General features: G+C 39.5%; 1 protein-coding gene across 1 annotated transcript in view; it reads left to right on the forward strand.

Moving 5' to 3' along the window:
- Ttc29 (tetratricopeptide repeat domain 29) overlaps nt 1-25,812 on the forward strand; it is a 111,611-nt gene extending 85,799 nt beyond the window's left edge. The window contains exons 11-12 of the mRNA XM_090356872.1: nt 25,085-25,151; nt 25,666-25,812. Of these exons, the coding sequence (XP_090212998.1) occupies nt 25,085-25,151; nt 25,666-25,699 (101 nt within the window). The 3' untranslated portion in view covers nt 25,700-25,812. The remainder of the gene's footprint in view (nt 1-25,084; nt 25,152-25,665) is intronic.
- Nucleotides 25,813-26,030: the final 218 nt, after the last annotated feature.

Below are 26,030 nucleotides of genomic sequence, written 5' to 3' on the forward strand. Positions count from 1 at the left end.
GCTGGCAGGGTGGATTCTAAACAGCCCTCTCACCACTGGCTCCCAGTACAAAGTTTACATGCACACAGCTGATTGATGGGGTCTGGCCACATGACCTCATCCCAGTTGCAAGGGAAGATGGGAAAATGAGTAGTTTTTCAACACCTACAATGAGAACTGGCTTCAACTCCCCATCTAACTTTATAAAGTAGGGAGTTTTGTAAGCATAAGATGGAAGTCCAGGGGCTCATGAGAGCAAGCTTTAGATATCATACTGTGGGCTACGAAGGCAAAATAAAGACCACTAAAAGGAAAGAAAGAGGTAGAGTATAGGGAGGACTCTCTCAAACAGAAAGTTCCAAGAGTCCTTTTAAAAGAGGCACAGTCTGAATGGAAACTTGGCTGAGATAAGAAAACCAGGTCTGCCTATATCTTAAGAAGGAGGGTAGAAAATGTAGGCCAGTTTGTAAGGACAAAAAGATCAATAAAGTTGCAGCAAGTGGAGCCAGGGAGAGATAAGTAAGAGTGAGCTTTGAGGGGCAGCAGTTAGGTTAGTCCTTAAAACTTTGGTAAGGTTCAGAAGGAGGATTATGTAGGTCTGAACGTTGAGGACCCTGCTGGATTCCTCACAAGGATCCTATGTGAAGAATGGATTGTAAAACAAAAAGTCAAGTCAAAAGGTTCTTGAACTCTTTTTCCTAGCTCCAACACCATATCAATTCTTTATCACTTCATAATGTATCCACACTTCTCTTCTTTCTACTTTGTCCTTCTAAGTATCTCTAAATGTCTATGCCTGACATTCATGGCCCTGTAGTTTGGTGTGGCAAGTGACGGCATCGGCCTTCCATACCTTTGCATGGTTTTGACTTTTGTTAAATATTATGCCCCACTGTAGAACAAGTGAGATGCTCTTACTCAGTCCTCTGTTGGCATACATTCTACACACAAGATTAATGGTCTGGGGTTGGAAGCTTTTAAACACATGAGCATGTGTGAGAAATGTTTCTCTGCTTAGTTTTAAACATGAAACATGGGGAACTTCTGACAGAAACTACACTGTGGATCACACCCCTATAAGACCTCTGATGGGACTGAATACCTGGTGTCACAGAGTCATTTTGTAAACTGGTTTCCAGTTTCACATTGGCTTTTGCTGTGAGTGGAAACATGCACCAGTGTTACTGAGATCATTCTAAGAGCTCCTGCCTTAGCTCTTGGCCAAAGCGAAACACTGTGACTTCTACGAAGGCAGGCAGCTACGTCGAAGGAACACCACCCATCAGTTCCCTTTCCAAAACTAAAATGGGACAGAATTCTCCTGTGGTGGCCAGGAAAGGGGGGTGAAAGTGGACTGCCTTTCTGGAAGCATTCGGTTGCCTGGCTATTCAGGGGAGGGCTGTGCTGTGGCAGCTAATGACTGGGAGGTGCTGAATCTTCAGCGCTCTCAGGTGGGTTCGGTCGATCCGTTTCAGCAGAATGATGAAAAGGTTGAGATAAAATAAACTGACAGTTGCTCCTCATCGCAGGCAGCAAGCTGCACCCAAGCAGCTGAGACCCCAGGAGCCTGCTTTCTTAAACAAAGGCTTCCACTGCAGTGAGCAATGAACTCCAAATAAGAAAAAAAAAATGGGGGCAGATTGGCAGCTGGTGACCGACAGGAGGAGTGAAGAAGAGGAATCAGGAAACAGCAATTGCTGGCTAATTAGAAGCCATTTCCACCTACTTAATACCAACCCATTAAGCAGAAGACACTGCTTCTTTCTCACTGGCTACCCATGGCATTGTACTCTTGGATCTATACCCCAGGCCAACCCCCCACGCCCTCACTGGCTGCCCCATGCCCACAAACCAATATACTCCATGTGGAAGGCTCCAGTAATTGATTTGGGACAGTGAAGCCACAGCCTTCACTGTCCATTTTCCAAAGATACTAATGCAGCATTTGTTAGACATAGATAAAGTGATCATACCTGTAAACTGACAGCTGTCAAAAACTGACAGGCAGAGAAGGGTTGAGTATGCTGAGATTATTGCCTCAATGGCAAATGAATTGTGTAAACCAATTTTATCACTTTGGGGGAAAAACAACTCAAATATTTGGCTTAAATATCTTAACTATCAGCAGAACTATTTCCACTCTCAAGCACACACACACACACACACACACACACACACACACACACACAGAGTATAATAGATGAATGTACAATTACCTTGCTTTGCCATTTGAGTAGAATTCTTTATTGGCCCCTTTTCTAAACTCATGGGAATGGATCGAAGCAGTATAAGTGAAATACTAGAAATGAATCCTCAAATCATCACACATTATTCATGTACTGTCACCTTCATATTATTTTGGACAATTTCCCATTCTTGCTAGGTAAGTTTGTTAGCTCTCAGAAACAAAGTTTATCCCTTGAAAATGAAGTATGTATCCAAAATGTTATTTTTGGTTTGCTTTATGACTTTTGGAAGGGCTAGATTTTTTTTCTGAGTTAATCACTTCAAAGGGCCAGTAATCTGGCCTAGTGGTAGAGTGCTTGCCTAGCATGCACGAAGACCCGGCTTCGATTCTTTGGTACCACAATACATAGAAAGACCAGAAGTGGTGCTGTGGCTCAAATAGTAGAGCACTAGCCTTACGAAAGCCCAAGGACAGTGCTCAGGCCCTGCGATCAAGCCCCAGGACTGGCAAAAAATTTTAAATTAAATTTAAATTAAAAAAAATACTCATTTCGAAACTTTACACAAGTTTTCTAAATGACAGTTGGTCACTCTTTGCAACCTGACTCCCTATTCCTGGGACTTAGATCACATTATTAGTCAAACATTTTATACATGTTGGGGTAAAGTGGAAAGAAGAATACCTGATTCTCCTAGGCTTTGCCTAAATAACCAGGAAAGAGTTGAGGAGCCAATAAGATTTCACAACAGAGGCTTGAATCTCTTGTGCAGAAGATTGTATAGCCATCGTATGTGAGATTGCAAAGGATGATGGCAGTGAGTGAGAACTTTTTGGATCAGAATATGGTCCTAATATTCCATCCGTGTGCATGAACCAACGGATGTGTGATAGCCAATGGCCCTTTCATAAAGAGGAGAAACTTATTGGTCCATCAAATGTTTCTTTAATGAATGTGGGTAGTGTGGATTATATTCTACAGCAAAGTTGCAGACATTGCCATAGAAATGCTTGGCACCATCAGACAAATACCAAACACTCAGGCAATATACCTTACACATATCCAGGAGGAAAGAGGGAATCTGTAAAGCAGAGGCACTAGAGGGAGAAGGGGAGAGCCCATTTGCTTTAAAGTTAGGGCTCAATTCCAACAAGCAACCCCACAAAACAATTGCATTTCTCAGTAAGTATTTGAACTACCCATATCAGGTTGTATATGTACACATAGGAGAACTCTTTTGGTGTTCCCCAAATCAACCACGTTTACTGTTTCTATTGGAGATACATATCATACACTCAAATATGTATGTGTCAATATATATGCATATGTTTATATATATTTCTTTTAAAACTCAATCTTAATAAAATATATCACTGATTTAGTGACCTTTAGTTAAATGTTTAGGCACTTTTATTTTAGATTCACCCTTTGTAACATGCATATGACATAAAAGACAGTAACATCATTTTAAGATAAAAAATCATAAATGTCCAAAGAAATTATTTGACTTTTTATTAAATTACTGTGATTTTGGTTTTGAAACTGGCCAGCTCAAAAGACATGTGAAAGGAAAGCAGTGAAAAGACTTTACAAAAGCGCAATGAGAAAGTTTAATCACTTGGAAAATGTGGCACATGAGCAAAGGCTGAGACTCTGAATTGTGGGGACAGGTTCTCTAATGACCTCACAACTGTGTCCAGTCAGTATCATTAGGGAAAGAAGATTTGAACCCTTGTCCTCTGTTGTCCTCAGAGGATGGGACGAAAGAAATCAATTGTAGCACAAGTGATTCATTCTGAACTCACTTGTGATTAGAATATAGAAATATCCCCACTTATCTGTCAGTCAAACCCTTGGTGACATCAACAAGCCAAACTTTTTGTTGTCTAGGAAATCACAATCTACTTTATAAAGTATTGCATTTACCCCTCTATAAGTATATTAAAATATGGCAGCAAATGATAAGGTAGATACCGAGGAAATGTCAATAAACAACAGCTGAAGTTCAAACACAGGCACACACATACACAAAGCTGTTGCCATCTGGGAACCAAGAGACCTTGCAAACTCAGTGACCTCCTACTATGTAGAGTGATCAATTTTCCTATTGATGACCCTCGGCCACCTAGAAAAGAATAAATTAGTTAAATTCAGTCCCTTTAAGAATGCAGGGAATGGGGCTGGGAGGATGGCCTAGTGGTAAGAGTGCTTGCCTAGCATGCACAAAGCTCAGTACCACAATTCCTCAGTACCACATACACAGAAAAAGCTGAAAGTGGTACTGTGGCCCAAGAGATAGGGTGTTAATCTTGAGAAAGCCCAAGGACAGTGCCCAGGCCCTGAGTTCAAGCCCAAGGACTGGCAAAAAAAAAAAAAAAGAATACAAGAAAGAAAGTGGAGCTGTGGTCAAGTGGTAAAGAGCTAGCCTTGAACAAAAAGGCTCAGGGACAGTGTCCAGGCCTTGAAATGCAAGCCCAGGACCCCTCCCCTCTCCCCCACACACAAGCAGATGGAAAAATGCAGCAGTGGAGCTGCTCACTGGACACTGATAAAAGAGAAATATACAACTTGGAGGGTGGAGATGGGAGGAAAGAACTGGGAGAAAGTGAGGGAACAGAAGACACTGAACGAAAGGAAATATACTTATTACCTGATTCATATAATTATAATATCACTGTATATCAGGCTCTGATCCCCTGGAACGAATCAAGCCATCACAGGCAATGTGGATCTGATAATAATCCAGCCACGCTTCACCATCTGACCCTCCAATTCTGTAATTTCTTGTATGAGCACATCATTCCAGGGGAACAGGACAACTGTGGGTTGTGCTTAGTTTGAGGGTGCTCCTCAAAGACTCATGTAAGGGAAAGGGAGGCTCAGTCCTCAGTGCAATGATGCTGGAAAATGCTGGAAGATACTGGAAACTTTAGAGGGTGAAGTCTAGTAGGGAGAAATTACCTCATGGAGGTGTATGCTTGTGGAAAAGATCAATGTAGTCTTCTTTTTTCATATTTTTATTGTAATTAATAGAAGGGTTATATGATATTTGCCAGATAGGAGGTGCATTAATTCCCATACATTGATACCCTTTCACATGTCTTGATCCCCATTTCCCTCCCCCCCACCCCTCTTCTTGTTTTCCCCACTTCCCTATCCAATTTCAAATAACCAGTGTAGTCTTCTTAAGCTTCAATTAGTTCCTGTAAGAGTTGAGGTGCTATAAATGAGGTACCTGAATTTTTCTGGTTTCCGGTCTCAGTGTGTGACCTTCCCCACTCACCTGCCTTTCCATTTTGATCTCTATCTACTGTGTTCTGAGGTAGCTAATGGGCCCCAGGGGCACAGCAGTGCTAAAACTCAGGACCTTGCACTTACTTGGTTTGCTTACTGGCTTGCGGACTTGGTTGGCATTCTACTACCTGAGCAACTCCTCCAGCCATGTTTTTGACTGGTTATCTTGGAGAGGGAGATTTGTGCACGCTTCCCTCTGGGCTAGCTTTGAATGGAAATCCTGTGGGTATTGGTATGTTCATGCTATGTCCCTGAAAATACCCAGTCCTGTGCACTGCAGAGGTGGCTGGGAGTACTGTGGTTTCTTCCCACATGTGCTATCCTTCAAAGCACCATGAAAAAAAAGGATTCCAACTAAGTTCACTCTGAGGAAATAGGATCGTAGGTTTGAATGAATATATGTATTCTGGAAATATAACACCAAAATTGCCCTTTTACAACTGTTTCAATTTAACTAAAACATTCTTAATGTTCTACTGCAAAGCAGAATGTGGCATCTCCTGCAGGTGGGAGGGTTTTTAGAATGACATAGGTAACTCGGTGTGCTAAGTATTTCTTTCCTTTTATCTGTCATGCTAAAAATTGATACACACTTAAATGTTCTTTGCTTTCTCTTAAAGCTAAAAATTTTGTTAGAATTGTGTTTACTGCCCTTGACATTTCACAGAAAGGTAAAAAAAATAAAATGTATAATATGTTCAAATTGTAAAATATTCCAATTTTTGAGAATCTCTACAGGTCTAGAATGCTGAGGAGCTATAAATGTCATTACAAAGCCTAGGTGGGGGTAAAATATAACATTTTATCAGGCAGAAAAGATGATTGGAATGTAGTGCTGAATTTAAGATTCACTTTTTCGTTCTGGCTGTCTGGTTATGAGAAACTCTAAAAGCAGTAGAAATAGAAAGTGGTTCCACTCTACATGAAAACCTATAAATTGAGCCTTATTTTGACTAGTTTCCCAGCCAGTCTTCCATTAAGTGGAAATTCAGAGCCAATGTACAGGAAGTAGAGTGAGCCTGTGGCAGTCTCACTGGGAGCTGGGAGATAAATGGGGAGCTGACCGGACTCAGCCATGTAGAGCTTACTCCTCTCTAACTCCAATCCATTCTAAAACCCCGGACTACAGGAACCTATGAGGCCAAAATGAAGTATCCACCTTCTTAATTTAAAATAATTAAGTAATTAGGTACATATTAAAAGCTGGGTGCACCTGTAATCCTAGCTACTCAGGAGACTGAGATCTGAACTCAAGGTTCAAAGCCAGCTCAGGCACAAAAGGACCTGAAACTCTTATTTCCAATAACTTCTAGAAAATGGGAAGTGGGGCTTAGCTCAAGGGTAGGGTGGTATCCTTGAGCTGAAGAGCTCAGGGATAGCACCCAGGCCAAGTTAAAGCCCCAGGACCCACACACAAAAAAAATTAAAATTACTTCTGCAGCTCAACTATTTCTACCAGTAAATCTAGTTTTGAGACTATGACACATCTCTTAATTACATTCAATTATACTGTCTCAAAGCTTTCTTGAAACGATTGTAAGAGCCTTTGAAAAATGTATTATTCCTATAGTTCTCATGCTGCCCCTGAACACTGGAAAAAGCTGAAATTACTTGGAAAAATTTGGGAGTTAATTGGAAAAAAATCAAATTACACAGGAAATTTCTACAAATGGTAACCAGAAAATATCCATCAAAGTTGCCAATAAATATTCTGAAGTCTTTTGTGTGCATGTTGGTACACTGGGCCTGATGCTTGAAATCAGGGCCTAAGCTCTGTCCCTGAGCTTTTGTGTTCAATGCTAATGCTCTACTTCAGATTCTTGGTGGTGAACTGCAGATAAGAGTCACATGGACTTTTCTGCCAGGGCTGGTTTCAAACCATGCTCGTCAGATCTCAATCTCCTAAGTAGCTAGAACTACAAGATGAGTCATTCACACCCAGCTTAAAATCTGTCTTTTAGGTCCTCACACTATTATTCCACTTATTTTTATTTTATTTTAAAATGAATTTTAACAGGACCAATTTATATTATAAACTTAAATCCTTCCTTGTTTTGCTCAGAGCTATTGCTGGGGATCCAAGTGCAAAGTTGACAAATTCATAAAACTCTTACCTTCAATTAACTACCAAATAGCCAGAGTGGAGTTGTGGTTCAAGTGGTAGAGTACTCATGTTGAGGGAGAAAGGCAAATAAGAGCACAAGACCCTGATTTAATACCCAGTACTGGCACAAAAGGAAGGAGGAGAGGAAAGAAGGAAAGCCGGCCAAAGATGTAGTTTAAAAAAGTCACAAATAACAATAATTGGGGTTTCACAGTGGGAAAATGGGAGAGAGGCAGCACCCAGAAGAGTGGTAGACAGGAGTCAGGAAATGATTGCTTAGCTACAAGAAGCACAGCTCAATCTGAGCAAAATAGGTCCGAAAGAACCTACAATTGAGCACAGTAGAGAAAAACTTTAGAGTAGTTCAGCGGTACAGTACATTCCTGCCATGTCTAAGGCCCCAACAACAGCTAAAGCTATGTCTCCTACGAGTGCAGAGAGAGAGAGAGAGAGAGAGAGAGAGAGAGAGAGAGAGAGAGAGAGAGAGAGAGAGAGAGAGAGAGAGAGAGAGAGAGAGAGAGAGAGAGAGGTCAAAATTCTAACATGCATTCAGAAAGGAAAACATTAAATAATTACATGAGCTATTTCTAAGAGTAATAAGATAATAGGATGCCCAACTTTTATCAATGAATTTAAATTCAAAAAAAAAACTTTTTTAAAAATTGAGAAATGTAGCCATTGCTCACCTTGACTGATCAGTTTCACAGACAAATATGCCCGTTTTCTCAGAAACATCTGAACATCACATAGTCTTTAGACCAAACACGGACCATGAAACTCACTACCAAAACCCAAGAATTTCTTATTAATGAAGGCCTTGCTCTCTGCTCCCAGGCATATTTACATAATATGCCAGTAAGGTCTGCTCTGCATCCAAAATTATGATTAGTATCTTTAATCAGTAGTTACTGTCCTCATCAGACTGTCCATTAATCAAAGTGGTACGAGCTAATTGGACATACAACAGGACTTTGGCACTAATACAAAATAATGGCTAACATTTTATTGAACCCTTGGATGTTAGGCCTCATGCTAAGAAGTTTCCACGTGGTATGCTCTATTTGCACAGAGGTATTATAAGAGTTCTAGGAGGGGCACCTGCTTGTTAGGGTCCTTAGCTCCTGACACCTGGCACTGAGTAGGTCTCAGCAGTATTTAGTGGCCAAATAGAACGAAAATCACAACTACTTCCATTTTTCCCATTAGAGAACTGAGGCTCAGAGAAAGACCACAGGCTACAAGGGTGACTTGAAAAGGAATCTGAACCCGGCTTTGAGATTAGTATGTGGTCATTGGTTCCAAATTTTCTGAATTACAAAATGTTACCTCATGCAGCATTTGGGATTCCCTGAGGAACAGAATTCAATGGAGTGTAATTTCTGTGAGGCGACTTGTCATTCATTTAGATGAATTGAATTACAGGCCCAGTAAGAAAAGAAAGAAACGATGGCTGGGGGGTGAGAGAAAGAGAGGGGGAGGAGAGAGGGAGGGCTAAAACTTGGTTGAGAATCAACAGCATTTTTGTAAAATTTCCCAAGTGAGTCTAAGCAGTAACAAGTGTTAAGATTAAAACTTGAAAGCTATATTCTAGCTTGAACCAATCAGCTAGACTGCTCAGTCTGCCTTTTAACTATTCAATGAAGATGATCTACTGAACACATTGCTTCAAGGGAGAAACATACAAACAAAAAGCCTTCAGAAATTTAAAATCCAGTGGCAAATGATGACTTTATCATTTGTATTTCTGTGTCTTTTGTAACTATATGTTCATTAAATTCATAATTAATAGAAATCTTGTTGAACACCAGCGGCTCACACCTACAATCCGAGCTGCTCAGGAGGTTGGGATCTGAGGATCAGAGTTGGAAGCCAGACCAGACAACAAAGGCCATGAGACTCTCAGCTCCAATTAGCCAGCAAAAAGCTAGATGTGGAGCTGTGATTCAGCTGCTGGTGCAGTAACCTTGAGCAAAAATGCTAAGCCAGAAACGCAAAAATAGAAGAGACCTCGAGTTCAAGCCAAGCTCCAGTACCGGCAGGGGGAGGGGAGGGGAACATTCCAAACATGACTTGAAAGGTTGCCTATTTGATTTTTAAGAACTGGAGAAATAGTCATATTGCTTGTAAGTCAGTGTTTATCTTAAAGGAAAGTCAAAAATAAGCCCACCACAGGAATAAAAGCATTCGTGATTTTGTCTTCTGTATCTTCAGAGTTTTAAGCAAAAATATTGTCATCAAGGAGCTTATTCAAAACTCAGATATTCTAAGGGCACAATATGCAGGTTGATAAAAATGAAAGGTTTGAAATAGGAAGAGATGCTTGAAAATAACAATTTGGCTGGGGAAAGTTAGGCACAGTTAATAGGTTAATTTCTGTTTATTGAATAAGAGAGGCCAATCCTGATTGATATAGTAATTTCATGTTTGCTATGGCAAATATTTAGCTCATTATCAGTTTTAATAGCCTTGTTGCAAAACAAGCCTTTGCTTGACATCTAGAAAATACTATTAAATTTCCCCCACATAGATACATTGTTATGACATGCAGTAACTGCTTGAATATAAAGGGGATTAATAATTTAAAAGGTGTTAACAAATTAGGGCCATCATTAAAAATAGACTTTGAACCATTTTGTAGCAAAATCAGATTGAGGTAATGCTCTGCTCTTATGATAAAGAATTACTGCATTAATTCGGCAAAGTGAACTTATTGCTCCTATTCGTCTCCAAAACCCTGGAGCATTAACAGACAGTAAGAGTGAAATGATCAGTGCTTTTTTTTTTTTTCAGACACACCAGCTCTAATATTTCCATCATTGATTCGCAGCTCAGTCAGCCTTGTTGTGTTAGCAGAAGGGGAAATCTTCAGAAAGTCTATCACCTTCTTTAATTCTGCTTTTAGCCTGTCATAGGAAATTAAACCAGATTTTTCTAGACAGTTTATAATAATAGAAACAGAATTATATTTAACTGGGGCAATGGTCAGTATTGACTTCATAGCTTAATATTGCTTTGCATCTGACTGTGTGTGCACACGCGTGTACACTAATACTAGGTCCTGGGCACTGTACCTTAGCTTATTTTCTCACAGTTGGCACTCTACCATCTGAGCCAGCATTTCGTTGGTTAACCGGAGACAAGAGTCTCACAGATTTGTCTACCTAAGCTGGTTTTCATCTGAGATCTTCAGATCTCAATCTTCTGAGAGCTAGGATTACAGGAGTGAGCCACTGACACCAACTGGCATCTTACAATTTAACCCCATGAGTATGGTGATGATCTCGTTTCAGTTTCATGTTGGTCACCTACTGATGGCCAGAGATAATTTAGCTAATGAACCGCTAGGCATCCTCCCCCGCTTCTTGCCCGCCCCCCCGCCCCAGGACTTCTCCCCTGCTTCAGAGTCACTAATCCTAAGATCTAGCACTTTGGAATGTAAAGAGCACACATAGAAGTGCTTACTTGTACTGGATAAAGAAGCATTGGTAACTCACTCTCCTACTTGGATCTGCAAACTGAATGCTGTTTCCTCTGTTTTCCTTTCTTCCCTCTTGAGAACATGACATACCATCACACCTTTTTGAAATGCTATGGTACTCGCTGACAACTAACTTTCCAGTTACAGTTATGGCCATGAATTGAAAATAAAGGGAAAACTGCATTAAACTGCAAATGAAATGTATGTGTTTATAAAATCATGGACTCTTAAAACTACCTTAAAAATTCACCTTACCCAGCCTGTCCAATTTAAGAGTGAAGGAAACTGAGCCCAAGACAGGCTAAGCAGATCACCTTTATCACATATGACATGAGATCACCACTTCTGCAACATCAGTTGTCCTTCCAAGCTGAGAGACTCACGCTTCTCAATGCCACCTGACGGTTTATTGATTTCACTGCAAACTGGGTCTAGAATTAGCTGAGTTCCGGATCATGCATGTAAACTGGGAGAAATCATTTCCTGTTAGTGTTAGATGCCTGGTCTACTGAAGGTAGACAGTGACCCCTACTTGGGGTAGGCTATGTGGATTAACTGAGATTATACAGATGCAATCCCAGAAAACTATAAATCTTGCTGCAAACATAAGTTGTTATGAAGAAGGAACAAACGTCTGCTTCCACGAAATTAAGGCATTTTGTTATCTGGGAGGGAAATTATGACTTAGCAGACACATTACCGAAGCCCTGAAGCCACGAGACAGAATGATCAGTATTCATTTGGAGGAGAAGAAAGGTAGAGAAAAATCTAAAGCATTGGCAATTAGGACCCAACAGTCAGGAACCCAGGGCAATTGTGGAAATAGAAGGAGATCTCCATTTTGATGATCCAGAGAATTGAGGCTATGAGAAGTTAAGTGATTTGAACCCAGTGGACCAGTCAGAGTAGATGAGAACTGGACAAAAACTAGGGACTGTAAGATTCCAGTGAGATGTGATTAACAACAGTCTTTCCACTAAGATCACGAGGCAAGATTCTTTTCTCATGTGATAGCTGGAGGAAGGAATTTTAGGTACATTCTGGAGGATGACTACAATGCGAAGTTCCTGAAGCAATGACCAGATGATAGACATAAGGTTTTATTTACAACACGATTGAGGAATGACTCTGAGGGCATTCTGGTTGATACTTGGCAATGATGTTTCCTCAATCAGTGCTAACTTGACTCACTGATTCATAATCCTTGTAACTATTCCCCTTTACCTAAGTAGAGCCTTTATTTTCTAGTTGAGCTGTAAATTGAGCTGAGAGAACGTTACTTACAATTTATTAAAGCTTATGATTTCATACTCTGCCCAAGATCACATACAATTTAATGCTGATATATGTGTGTATATGCACATACATGCATACATATTTTGCCCCGTTGTGATGATCCCCTCAATGGAATTTAGTAATCATGAGACTAAGGCTTTATTACAAGTGAACTTCAAAATTACTCACTTTACTTGTTTAATTTTTATCAGACAGGAAACATTTGCAATAAACATTTAATAATATGTTTATTTTAATGACTCCTAACTGAGAATATCTTTTCCCAATTAACTCTATACAATGATGCCATCCTTACCCACCTTTGATCCCAGAAGTGTGGAATGAACTTAAACTAATATTTAAAATACTTACATTTGAAATACTTATTGGTGTAGAAGTAGAGAAAGAAACAACTGTGAAAGCAGGAACAAATGAAAAGAGGACTGTGTCTTGCCAACTCAATGACCATGTTTGTACATCGTGATCTCCTGACCAAAGTATTTCTCCTGTGACAGGATTATTTGCTGTCATACATCTTCTCCTCTGTTTGTGGGACAGTACTGAAAGTATTTCTTTAAATTATCCAACATTAATTTTTCAATGCAAACATCTGTACAAAGTTTCATCCATTAGAATTGAGTGATTTTTTCTAGTATTTAGCACAGCTATACAACAACACTGGATCGGAGTAAATAACCCCTTGACCCTAGATCGCTCTTCCACTTGGATCTAGTCCATTGTGGAGCCTCCCATGATGCTTAGTGCTTCACTGTCCCGAAGAGGCAGCTACCTGTCCTGTGTCCATCATTACTTTCCCCAGGCCATGAAGCACCATCATTACTTAAAACAGTATATCTGAGCAGACACCAAGACATGAATGCCCACCTCTGAAAGGTCAGCATTCTCAAGTGCCCTGGGTTCAGGGCCACAGGAGAGACTGAGTCAGCAAAACTGCTGGTGCTTGTGTAGGAACGAGAAACCCCTGGATATTATGTAAGGATCATGTGTGGAGATGCTTTCAGAAAGACTCTATTAACAAAATGCTCTCGTGTTTGCAGGTAAGACAAAGATTGGAGTTTTGTTTCCAAACTGCCCATTCTTTGACCAAGAACACACACACACATACACACACACACACACACACACACACACACACACACACACACACACACACACAAAATCCAATGGGGGCCGGGAGTTTGGCCTAGTGGTAGAGTGCTTGCCTAGCATGCATGAAGACCCAGGTTCGATTCCTCCATACCACATACATAGAAAAAAGCCATCACTGGTGCTGTGGTTCAAGTGGTAGAAAACCCAAGGGCAGTGGTCAGGCCCTGAGCCCAAGCCCAGGACTGGAAAAAAAAATCCCATGTCTTTCACTTACATAATACCTATGGCTTTGCTTTCCTTTTAAAGGAATAACTGAGCATTTAAGTTGTGGCTTGACTTCATGCAGAATTGACGACTCTGTAAATGTGTTGCCTCTTTCCTGTGACTTTGCTTTAATATACACACTTTACCTACTAATATGAAACTACGGTAACATTGCTTAAGGCTAAACTCAGACTTCACAACAAGATTGTCCATGAAAAGTAAAATCAATAAACAAGAATCTGAAGATCTCCTGATCTTCATGGCAAAGGAAAAGGACGAGACGAAGAGCCTCTCTTTATGCTTGCTGTCACTTGTAGCAGACAGTGAGAGAAAAACACTGGCATTCACGTACCTCAGGACACAAGCATGCTGTTTGAACTGAATTTATTCAGCGCATTCCTGTGCCTCAGCTCCATGTCTCCAAGCGTCGCTTGACTCAACCTTGTTAAGAGTCGAAGTCTGGCAGTGATCCCTTTATTATATTTTGATCATCTGTAGATAAAATGTCAGGCACAAGTGATGGAATAGAAGCAAATGATACCTATGTTTGAACATGATATAAAACAAAGGAAAATGTGTTATAGAACCTAGACTCTGTGTGTGTGTGTGTGTGTGTGTGTGTGTGTGTGTGTGTGTGTTCTGTTAATGCCCTCCTGTCTTAGTGCTTTCTTTCTTCTTCTTATTGAAGTACTTGTAAACCAATTAACCGGGGAACTGGATGTCCAGTGCCTTCGGGGAAGTTGCTGGTTGAGAGGACAGGGCTTGGAGTTGAGATGAGACATAAGAGGCCCCACCTCCTCCACAGAGAGGTGCAGGCGGCTGTGTCTCTCCCAGTAGCCCCTTGAGGGTAGCTTAGAGCAGCACTCGTACATTGGAAGAAGCTGTCAGCCCTCTGGGCTACAGGAATATGCTGTTCTTAATAAGAAGCTTGCACAGACAGTATCTGTGAATTGGAGTCTATTTTTCTCTCCTATATAACTCTTGAAATGAACCAGATCACAAAGTGATTCCGTCCTTCACAGGAAGCTAGTTCCCCGTGTTGGAAATCACCAGGAATTTCAAGTTCCCCAACGTGGCTTAGGGCAGATGTGTCAGGATGGCTCTTCTGCAGTGTGCTCTGCTGCCCCTAGCAGAAGAGTCACAGTGAGAGAGTAATGAAGGCCCATGGATATGAGGGCACGCCTCCAGTGGGCTTTAACCATCGTCAGTCCCATCACAGTGTGGATGGAGTCAGCCTATAAATACGAAGACGTGTGTGTGTGTGTGTGTGTGTGTGTGTGTGTGAGTGACAGTATTGGGGCTTCAGGTCAGGGCCTCACATCCTTGCTTAGCTTTTTTTGCTCAAACCTAGCACTATAGCACTTGAGCCAAAAACTCTACTTCCAAGACCCCACATCTGAAAAGAGAATAAGGTGCACCCTGAAATCAGAGGCTTTCTGAGGAAATCTGTTAGTACTGTGAATCTGGCTGTCACTGTGTGTGACTTCTACCTTCTGCTCACTTCTAAGAAGATGGCCAAGATAAAGAAATGGATACTACTTTTATTAGGTTTTCTGAAAATGATTAAGCTCTATGAATTCTATTTTTCCAGAAGTCATAGCCCCATAAAAGCAGCCAAATAACCCCTAACATAAAAGATAAAATGAGAGAGCAGCCAAAAGGAAAAGTGAATAGCAAAGACCAGAAAACTGCTCCGACATGATCTTAGCCATAAAATAATACAAAGGTCATTGATTTGGCAGAGATTTTTTTTTTGATTTGCTAACAATGAATATTTTTAGAACACTTTTAAGAAGATTGTCCATCATTGAGGCATTATTTTAATTGGAATTTTTCAAACATTTCCCAAATTCCTAATGGCAATCAGTTTCATTCAAATGAAAAACTGAGATAAAATACAACTAGTTAGTTTTGTCCCTTAAATATGTATATTACCTTATTCAAAAGAAAGAGTAAAAAGGAGTGGCAGAGACAACCTTATGAAAATCATAACTGTTTGTGGACCATGCTCGGGCAAATGTCACATTTTTGTATGTACCAGTCTTGGGACTTGAACTCAGAACCTAGGTGCTATCCCTGAGCAGTTTTGCTCAAGACCAGCACTCTACCACTTGAGCTACAGCTCTACTTCTGACTTTTTTGTGATTAAAGATAAGAGCCTCACAAACTTCCCTGGCTTTGAACCTTGTAATCCCCAGATCTCAGCCTCCTGAGTAGCTGGGAGTATGGGTGTTAGTAGCCAATGCCTTGCTTGCAAATTCTACATGTTATCCCAAGGAACTCTAAGACAACTTTAACCCCTTAACTCAAAAGGTGTCTCAGACCAATTTTTAGCTCTTATTTCACCATGGATCACCCATGCAGCATACAAAGCCTGCATTGGTAGCATACTTAAAGAGATTTGCTCTGGAAATACTCCTAATTACTGAAAAATAGAATACAGAGAGTTCTCTTCCAGGCATAATCTGCAGTACAAGAGAATCTTCATAATCTCTTTTCCCTTTGTTCTTTAATTAACCTATTCTAATGTGTGTAGTTGAAGGTTATTTTCAGCTGTTAAAAGAGATAAAGGTCTACTAATTTTGTATTGGCAGTGGACCGAGTAGAAGAGTGTTGATTTGTATTGAGAATCGGCTTTCTCTCTGGAGGTAACATGTTCTTCGTTCTTTACTATCAGCACCATCTCCCTAACCAGACAATGAAATAACACGGCACAATCATGTAGATTCCAGAAGCCTATGTTTATTCTTTTTGGTAATACCATTCAGAGTCTCATGGGAGCTATATGGTGGGTAATGCCCACTCGATAAGATTCCTAGTACATAAGCATAATAAACAAAAACACCATTTGAACCTGACTAAAAGACTTTGCTAAAGAAAAACCATAGGGTCTGACTGCTTAAATACAAAAATGGAAAGTCAGCAAATAATAAGTGGAGTCTGTAGATACGCATTCATTTTTTAAGATCCAAAGACCTTTTGAACTGCAGATAAACTTAATTCCTGGAACAGGGGAGACTTGGTTTAAGGTCACTCTTCAAAGTACCTTTGGGCCTGGGATACAGACGCTTAAATTCATATCTCTGCCCAGAAGGGGGCAGAATTCACACTAAACTACAGTGCCAGAGTAGTAAGGAGGAAGTGTATCCTGGACAACTCTGTTGCAGACAACTCTGTTCTCTGAGGGTGAAGGGGCAGTGACATGAAGACCCCCAGGATATGTTCACAACAGTAAAATATGCAAGTGGCATAGTCTTCTGATTTTATCTGGGAAATGAGTTATAAGCCAATATCTCACCCCATTTGCAGCTGGAGCCCAATTTAGGATTTCTAGAATTTCATAGTTTGATTGACCTCCTGATAGCCTTACAAATTCAAATATCTAACCTTGTACTGTGGAGACAGTTGGCAGATCCACCTAAGTCGATGTGGAATCTTCTATGTTTAACATCCCTAATTCTGCCCTTGTTTCTTTTGGAATATTAACCAGTTCTGCCTAAGACTCACGCTGGATGGTTCCAAGAAGCAAGTGCAGACTTGTTGCTCACTTCGTGTAACCATAACCTTTGATTTTTTTTCTCTTTTTTCCTTTAAGTTTGTAATAATACTGTGACTACTGCTGTTCACCAATATTTTATTTATAAAATCTGTCCTCCCCTAGGGCTGGTACAGAGGCTCTACAAGCTCAAGGCCAATGTGTAAACTCCATTCACTCTAGGAGACTGAGATTTGTCCAACATCAATCGCTGAGCTGGGAGATGAGACAGAGTAAACTAGTTATGCTTCACAGCTACAATACGGAAAGCAAAGTGTCTCTTTGCAAATTGGTTTTCCTGTGAGGTATCCATTGTGAGATGACACTGCCCCTTCACTGATTACTCTGTGTCTCTCTGTCTCCCCTCTTTGTCTGTGTCTGTGTCTGTGTCTGTCTGTCTCTGTCTCTGTGTGTGTGTCTGTCTGTGTGTCTGTGTGTCTGTCTGCCTCTCTCTCTCTCTGTCTCTCTCTCTCTGTCTCTGTCTCTCTCTCTGTCTCTCTCTGTCTGTCTCTGTCTCTGTCTCTGTCTCTGTCTCTCTCTCTCTCTGTCTCTGTCTCTCTCTGTCTCTGTCTCTCTCTCTCTCTCTCTCTCTCTCTCTCTCTCGCTCACTCTCTCTTACACAAAGCTTTGTGTGGGGGATATGTAATAAAAGAACAAACACTTGAATTAGTCCTTTGGGATCCAGCCACTCCTTGGGTAAATGGTTCAACCAAGACTAAGAAGTTCTCGCTGTGCTGGTCTGTTGATACTTCTGGACCCAGATGTGAAGTGCCCAGGGTTGGCTGCTGGGAAAATCCAGGGGCCATCTTGTACCCCTTTATGGAACAGTGAAAATTAAATACTTGGCCACTTTCAAGCCCTGTGTGAATTTTGGCTTCTCAAAAGCAAAACAAGGAGCAAAAGAGCCAACAGAGAGAAATCAAAAGCCGTTTATTAATCATACAGTAGATCCATTTAGCCCGCACAAGAACCAGAAGGGATGACGCACTAACGGCATGTGAGATGAGCAAAGCATTTCTCTGGGCACAACAAACCTGAAGGGCACCCTACACTCGATGCTTTGCTGTCTTTAAAAGCTAAAAGGGGGAGAAAATAACAAAGAAAAGGCAGCCTGGCTATGCAGCAACTTCACTCTTGAACTCTCCAAAGCATCCACCTCTAATTCAACCTGACACTGCTAATTTTGGCATTAGAGTTTGGAATGAAAATCAATATCTGTTTGAGCTTGGAAACAGAGTGACTGTATCTTGGCTAGAGTGTAGCCAGGCACTTATTTTCAGCAAGCGATCAGTAAAAGAGGTAGCAGAAATTTTCCAATTTAGAACATGTAAAAAGCAATCATGCCGGTGAACTCTCACTGTCCTGATGAAATTAATTATAGACTGCATCCTCCCCCCTTACAAAGGCCAATTATAAAATGCTTTTCAAATGTCTCTTTAAAAAATGACAACTGTAGCTGGACACCAGTGGCTCGTGTCTCTAATCCTAACTACCCGGGAGGCTGAGATCTGAGGACTGAGGTTGAAGCCAGCCTCAGAGAGAGAGGAAGGGAAGGAGAAGGTGAAAAGTGAGAAATGATAGAAAATGAAAAAAAAGAGAAGGATGAAGGAACAGAGGAAAGAAAGATATTAAATCACATCAACATGTATGAACAAATTTTCTCAATGATGTGAAGTATTTAATTTGCCTGTATTTGTTAGATATATTTACTACACAGACTGATCACTGTAGCATCTCACCTTTCCAGGGACAGAAAATCTGCTCTCACAGAAAAGGGGGAAAAAGAACAGTTCTTCTCTGGGACTTCCTAGCCCAGAAAGGAATAGTAGACTGACAAAATAGCGTTTATTTATTAGCTTTAAATCTGAAATCATATTGTATTTTTAAGTCTAATGCTTCTCAGAAAAAGATAAAGCCATAGAGTGCTAGCCTTGAACAAAAGAAATTCAGGAACTACACAAACTCTGAGTTTAAGCCCTACCCCTGGCACTCACACACACACACACACACACACACACACACACACACACACACACACACAGAAAACATTTTAAATCATTGATGCAATTTTAGTTAATTTAAGCTAAAGAATCTCATGACTATTAATATCTGGGGTTTTTATGTAATATGTTGCCTTAAAGATATCCCTTTGTGACCTCCAGGATATAAAAACAAAAGCCATGTAATGAATGGTTGTTGTCCTTAATGTACTATGTCATCTCTTTTGCTGTCCCTTGGTTATATCATATTATTACAGTATTCTACCTTGTTATCTGATATATTGTATATATACGTATTTGGTTATTTAAAATAGGATAGGGAAGGGGGAAAACAAGATGAGGAGTGGGGATAGGAGGAGGGAAATGGGGACCAAGACATGAGATAGGGTATCAATGTATGTGAATTAATGCACCTTCTATCTGGTGAATCTAATGTAGCCCTTCTATTAATTACAATAAAAATATATGAAAAAAATCACATGGCTAAGACAAATTAGTAGAACAACAAATGACAAACTATGAACAAGGAAGTTCAAAGTGACATGATGAAGCACAGAGTGTTAAATTTTATAACAGGAAATGGATGAAGAAATGAAAATATATCAACAAAAACAAAGATATCCCTTTGGTCTCTCAGACAAAAGGAGCTGTCTAGGTTGCACTGGGAAAATGTTGTGTTCACATGAAACACTATTCATCATTTATCTGAAAATCATCAGTGTAAAAGTACTATTTCCTCAAAGCCTTTTTTGTGATGTTAAACAAATAACCCAACCAAGAACGTATTTTTGGTAGGCATTTGTCACTCATAAGGTGAAAGTGAAGATTTTAAATGATAATCACCCCTTTACACTTCCAGATAACACACCTACATAAAGTATGCTAAAGAAAATAAACGATAGGGCTGAGTATTCAAAAATACTTTTTAAAAATCCATTAACTATTAAATGGCTGCATTTTCAAGGAAAACAAGATTGAAATTGGGTCTGTGACTTCATTATTTTTTACGAGCTCATAAATTATTTTGTAATATACATCATATTTACAGAGTATATAAAATAAAACATTTAGCACCAAAAGATGATGCTAACTTCCATAGCAAGTCAAACCCCTACAAAATTTGAATGCTCATCACCCACTTTTTTTGACAATCCTGGAGCTTGAACTCAGGGCCTGGGGACTGTCCTTGGACACTTTTTGCTCATGGCTAGCACTCTGCCACTTGAGCCCCAGCACCACTCCTGGCTTTTTCCTTGGTATGTGGTACCAAGGAATCAAACCCAGAGTTTTGTGCGTGCTCGATGAGCACTCTACCTGGTCCACATCACCAGCTCTACACTCACTATCTGCCTAAAACCATCAGGAGAAATCTCATGGTGTTAGTTATTATAAAAATAATGACAAAGGTTCTTGATCTACCAAGACTTTCAGCCCTTATGGTGTAACCTTGATCTTACTTCCATCTCTTGCTAATTAAAACCATAATTATAGGTCTCTAGTAATCAGAGTATACTTTTTATTGTAATTAATAGAATAGTTACAGTTATATTCGCCAGATAGAAGGTACATTACTTCACATACATTGATACCCCTTCCCATGTTTTTGTCCCCATTTCTCTCCCCCAATCCCTCCCCTCATCTCGTTTTCTCCCCCTTCCCTTTCCTATTTCAAGTAAACAAATTAACATATCTACAATATACCAGATAACAAGGTAACATACTGTAACAATATGAAAATAACCAAGGGGCAACAAAAGAGATGAAAAATAACATAGTACATTAAGAACAACAATCACATTATATAGTTCTTGTTGCCTTTCTTTTATGGCCAGAGATGTTGAGCATTTCTTCATGTGTCTATAGGCCATTCTTATTTCTTCTTCACAGAAGTCTCTCTTTAAGTCTTTGGCCCATCTTTTAATGGGATGGTTGTTTCTTTGAAGATTGGTTTTGGAGTGATTCTGTTTTTCTAGTTGTTGATATATTTTAGATATGAGGCCTTTGTCTATTGTATGGTTAGTGAAGGTAATCAGACTATACTTTTGAAGATCCACCAATTCTGCTGTTAAAGAATCTGAATCACACCATATAAAACCTAGCAGATTGTTTTCCCCTGAGATTATTATTTAAGTGCATTTACATTTGCACTGTCAAAATATTTGTTTATAACCCTGTACCAGATAGCACATTAAGTAAATCTAAGAAGATCTACATTCAAAATCCTATTTCTTCTCTGAAGACCACACACTCATCCAGAGGTTGGCACTCTGTTGCCACTACCTAGAGGATGGACCCCTGTGTTATCTATACTGCTCCAAACCCCACCCCAGCACCTGCCCACAAATGGATGGTGAGATCATCTTCCCTGAGTGGTCATTGACTGAGGGTCTGGACATGCATGACCCATGAATAGGAATTGACACTCACTATTCAGCATAAACAATATTGACAGCTGGAAAACAGTCTAAAAGTTGTGCCATTCTGCGAGTGAAGTAGCGCAAATCTCTTTCCTCATTCATTATTAGAAAAGATTGCTAGAAGAGTTATCGGCCATTAAACAATTATTTGGCCACAGTTCAGAGGGTCTGAGTCAAACTGATACTTCAGGAATCTTGATGCACTTTTTCTTTTTTTTATTTCTCATGTCCTCACCTTCTCTGAAAAGAAGGTCTGATAATCCTTCCTGTGATATCTTAGCTTTTAAGAGTGTTGTTTTATCTATATTTTATGACTAACCTTACACTTGTTAAGTGTAATTTTTGCTTTAAGTAACATAAAAAAATCTATGATATGATGCCCTATGAATTAGCAAGAATGGCTGGACACAAGACAAGAAATCTTTTTAAAAACCAATGTTCACGTTAAGTACCTTGGATAGGTAGGCCTTCTGAGGATTTTTCTCTAATACAATGAAAGCGCACCATTCCTGTTTTCAGAAATAGTTTCTTTCAGCTTCATACTGAGCTTGTCTAAAGTCATATTACATAAGTCAGGGCTTAGTCTGTACATTAGTATTTTACATCTGAAAGTCTCCCTAAATCCTTTTTTGATCAATCTGATATTGAACAGATCTATATTGAATTCTTCTACACTTGTCTATGGCATTCATTTTGATAGATCTAGGATTAAAATACAAATTAACAAGTGTAATCGATTTTCTTAGTGATAGAGAAAAGTCCTCTAGTACCCTTAGATACATGCATCTGGGAATGAAAACCTGAAGTGAAGATGTTGTAATAAATGGATCGATTTATTCAATCACTGAGCATAAAAACATTAGCCCTGGGAAAGCATTTTCCTCTAAGCACTTTCGCTGCTGAGTTTCACTTGTGTGGCGCTGAGCGATTTGCATTTTTAGAGAAATTTCATGTTTGCAGTGAGCTGCAATGAAAACATAAATAAATTGCTTTCTTCTCTCCCTCCCACCACCCTTTTTCTTTTGTTACTTTATAAAGTTGAATCCAATAGGGTTAACTCAAAGTAAAATGAAATAAAAGCCATAATTTGTGTGGTGAGAACCAAGCTCAGTTGCCCAGGTCAGATGGGTGGTTTGCAGGGATACCCTTGGCATGTCTGGCTTATTTTTTTAAACTGCTACACTACAAGTAGTCTCTAAAAGACAAGAAATTAAACTACCAATGATTAAGAACGAAATGGGAGCTGGACATTGGTGGCCCACGTCTTGTAATCTTAGCTATTCATAAGGCTGAGATCTGAGGATCATAGTTCAAAGCCAGTCCAGGGCAGAAAAGTCTGTGAGTCCCTTATCTCCACTTAACCACAAAAAAAGCCAGAAGTCCAAGTGCTGCTCAAGTGTTAGAGCACCAGCCGTGAGCAAAAGAGTCAAGTGAGAGCACAAAGCCCTGGAATGTGACTCTTGATCTAATTTTATGTTATTATGAATAGGAATACTATATTTGTCAGTACTTTCTTTTTCAAGATAAACTTTCTTTACTTATTTGTGCAAAATTCTCAATAGGTTAAGTGTTAACCATATCCTAATGACAATAGGATTCGAGGTTTATAAAGTATGTTTTCTTTTTATTAAATTAATTTATTATTATATTGTACAGAGGGATTACAACTATGTGTGTTAGGTAATAAGTGAGGGAACAGAAGACACTGTATAAAAGAAAATGTACTTATTAAGCATTTAACTCATAAGTTATTTAACATGATTAAAAAATGTGAAGCTACACAACGATTGTCTAAAGGATAAACATAAATTGTATTTATTTATGGAGAGTGATTTTCTGGTTACAAAAATTTGAATGGAAATTGTTTGGCCTATTCACAATTCCAAATTACACCTCCATTCGCTTCAGAATTGTGGCCTTATAAAGTGGACTACAATCAGGGCACTGGAAGTGAACGCTCACATTAGTAGAAATATACTGACTCACTTCAGCGGTGTTCACTTTACATGACTGAGACTGTGGTTAGGAAGAGGGAAACTTCAGTTTCTGAGTCTTCTATCTGTAGAAAGAAGGACCAGTTTCACTAAAACTGAATCTGTGATTTCAAGTAAAATGTGCAGGAACACACACACACATGCTCGCGCGCGCGCACACACACACACACACACACACACACACAATAATAATGCCATAAGACCATCCATAAGATAGGAGAATTCTTATAGATAGGTTTTGCTCTTAATCAGTTTTATAAAATATAACCTGGGTTTTATTTCTAGCAAAATCTTTTGAGACGTTTTGATAAGGTCAACAGAAAGCTCAGTCCTTTACCATTAGGTGATCAACGTTTTGACAATTGGACTAGTGCAGCTAATGGAATAATAGCCTGCAGGGTCCGGCTAAATATGATATACGAATGTAATCGGCCCTGGTGATGGCTATTCAAAAGTAATCCCTTCAGCTTTGAACTACAACATATATTTCAACAACGCAAAACCCACGTGAAGAAATTCTCTGCAGACCACAGATACAATTCAGCCTTCATCTTCTGCTCTCTGGGTTTGCTGCTTAGTGAGTTTTAAATTTAAGGTAATGGCTACAGTATATTCATGTGAATACACAACAGTACTTCTGATTTGTCATGGGAAGGCTGACTCCATTACAGGGGGTCTAGCCTATAAACTCTGGCACCACCTCTGTGGATGAGTTATTGCTTGCCTTTTCTAGAATAAGACCACTAAAAGATGTTTTGCTTGATAAAATTGTAAACATGCAATCACCTTTCTAGTCAACAAAAACACTAGGGGTGATCTTCTCTGTGTTAACTCAAACTTCTCCAGAGAAAACATCATTTTAAATATGTTTGCCTGTTTGTTTATACAGTATCATATGAAAATTATATGCCATTGCTTTCACATAAAGGGATGTGATGGTAGGTGTATTGCAATTTAATCTATTGCAGTATTGGTCATATAAAGGTTAAATGTGATGTTTGTTTCCCACTTGCATTTGAGACTGTCTTTATTGTCCCCAGCAGAGACTTGTCCAGCTATATGGAAGTAGAAGACAATTACAAGCCAATGTCACACTTCCACTCACAGTGACTTCTGCCAGTGGCTTCCTACTGGAATGGTATTGGTCCCAGTCTTCCAGCCTTCTCAAATCCTTCTGATTAAACATCTCAAAGAACACCCTAAGTCAGACCCCCCTAGCTCAAGCACAGATTAGGAATGAAAACAAGGGCTTGTACAATTAACGGAACCAAAAATCAACAATTCTGTGGTGTCCTCCTTGGTGCATATGAACTCATGGAGTAGGAGTCAAGGTTGGGAGCCTTTCTGGATCCTATGATGTAGGAGGGAAAGACATTCCCTGGCTCAAGCTCAAAATAATTGCCCTGATGAGAAATCATTCCATTTGTGTATCTTTTTCTTTTCTTTAGGAGAGTCTAGAAGATCGACAAGAACAAGTATGGCCCAAAGTTCAACAGAAAACTTGGATGTAGCAAGGTACTGTATGTTTCGAACAAAACAAAACTTTTTTCAGGAGCTGGGAACTCATGCCTGGAATCTTAGGTACTCAGGACACTGAGATCTGAGGATCAGGGGTCAAAACCAGGCCAGGCAGGAAAGTTTCTGAGACTCTTATCTCCAATTAGCCACCAATAAACCAGAAGTGTCACTGTGGCTCAAAGTGGCCTTGAGTTCAAGCCCCACAATCAACAAAAAACAAAAGCAAAAAAAAAAAAAAGGAAAAAAACAAATCACCCTTCTATTAAGTATAGGACACTAAGTGGCATCTTATTCTACAACTACAAGAACAATTTCATCGGCACTTAAGAAGCTAACACTGTAATTCTAGCATTAAAAAATCACAAATTTATACTTACATATTATATAATTTAAATATTTTAGTATTGAAATTATGTCTAAAGGGTATAGAAAGCAAAATTTCTTTGATAGCAAGTATTTTTAACTTTCGAGTCTAATATAAAAGTTAATTTTACAATTTATTTTATTTCAGCGTTCCAGACGATGAAAATAAGACAGAGATGTAAAGCAGGTTTGATATCGCATCAAAGCAGGAAAAAAGTTATCGTGTTATCTTAGATTTCATTCCTATGTTAGGAGGATGTTAGATGTAATTTATTAAATAAGTTATTTACAGTAACTATGACTGATTTTATTGGATTTTTTTCTGTGTGCATGCGCTTATTCTGAGCCTGGAACTCAGAGCCTCAAATGCACTTTCAGATTTCTTGCTTATGCTGGCACTCTACCACTTTAGTCATGCTGCAAGTCCAGAGTTTTACTTATTAGTTGAAACTAGAGTCTCGCAGACTTCTCTGCTTGGGCTGGCTTTGAACTGTGATGTTCTAGGTCTCCGCC

Source organism: Megascapheus bottae, chromosome 23 (genome assembly GCF_031878675.1).
Source record: "Megascapheus bottae isolate mThoBot1 chromosome 23, mThoBot2.hap1, whole genome shotgun sequence".
Classification (NCBI taxonomy): domain Eukaryota; kingdom Metazoa; phylum Chordata; class Mammalia; order Rodentia; family Geomyidae; genus Megascapheus; species Megascapheus bottae.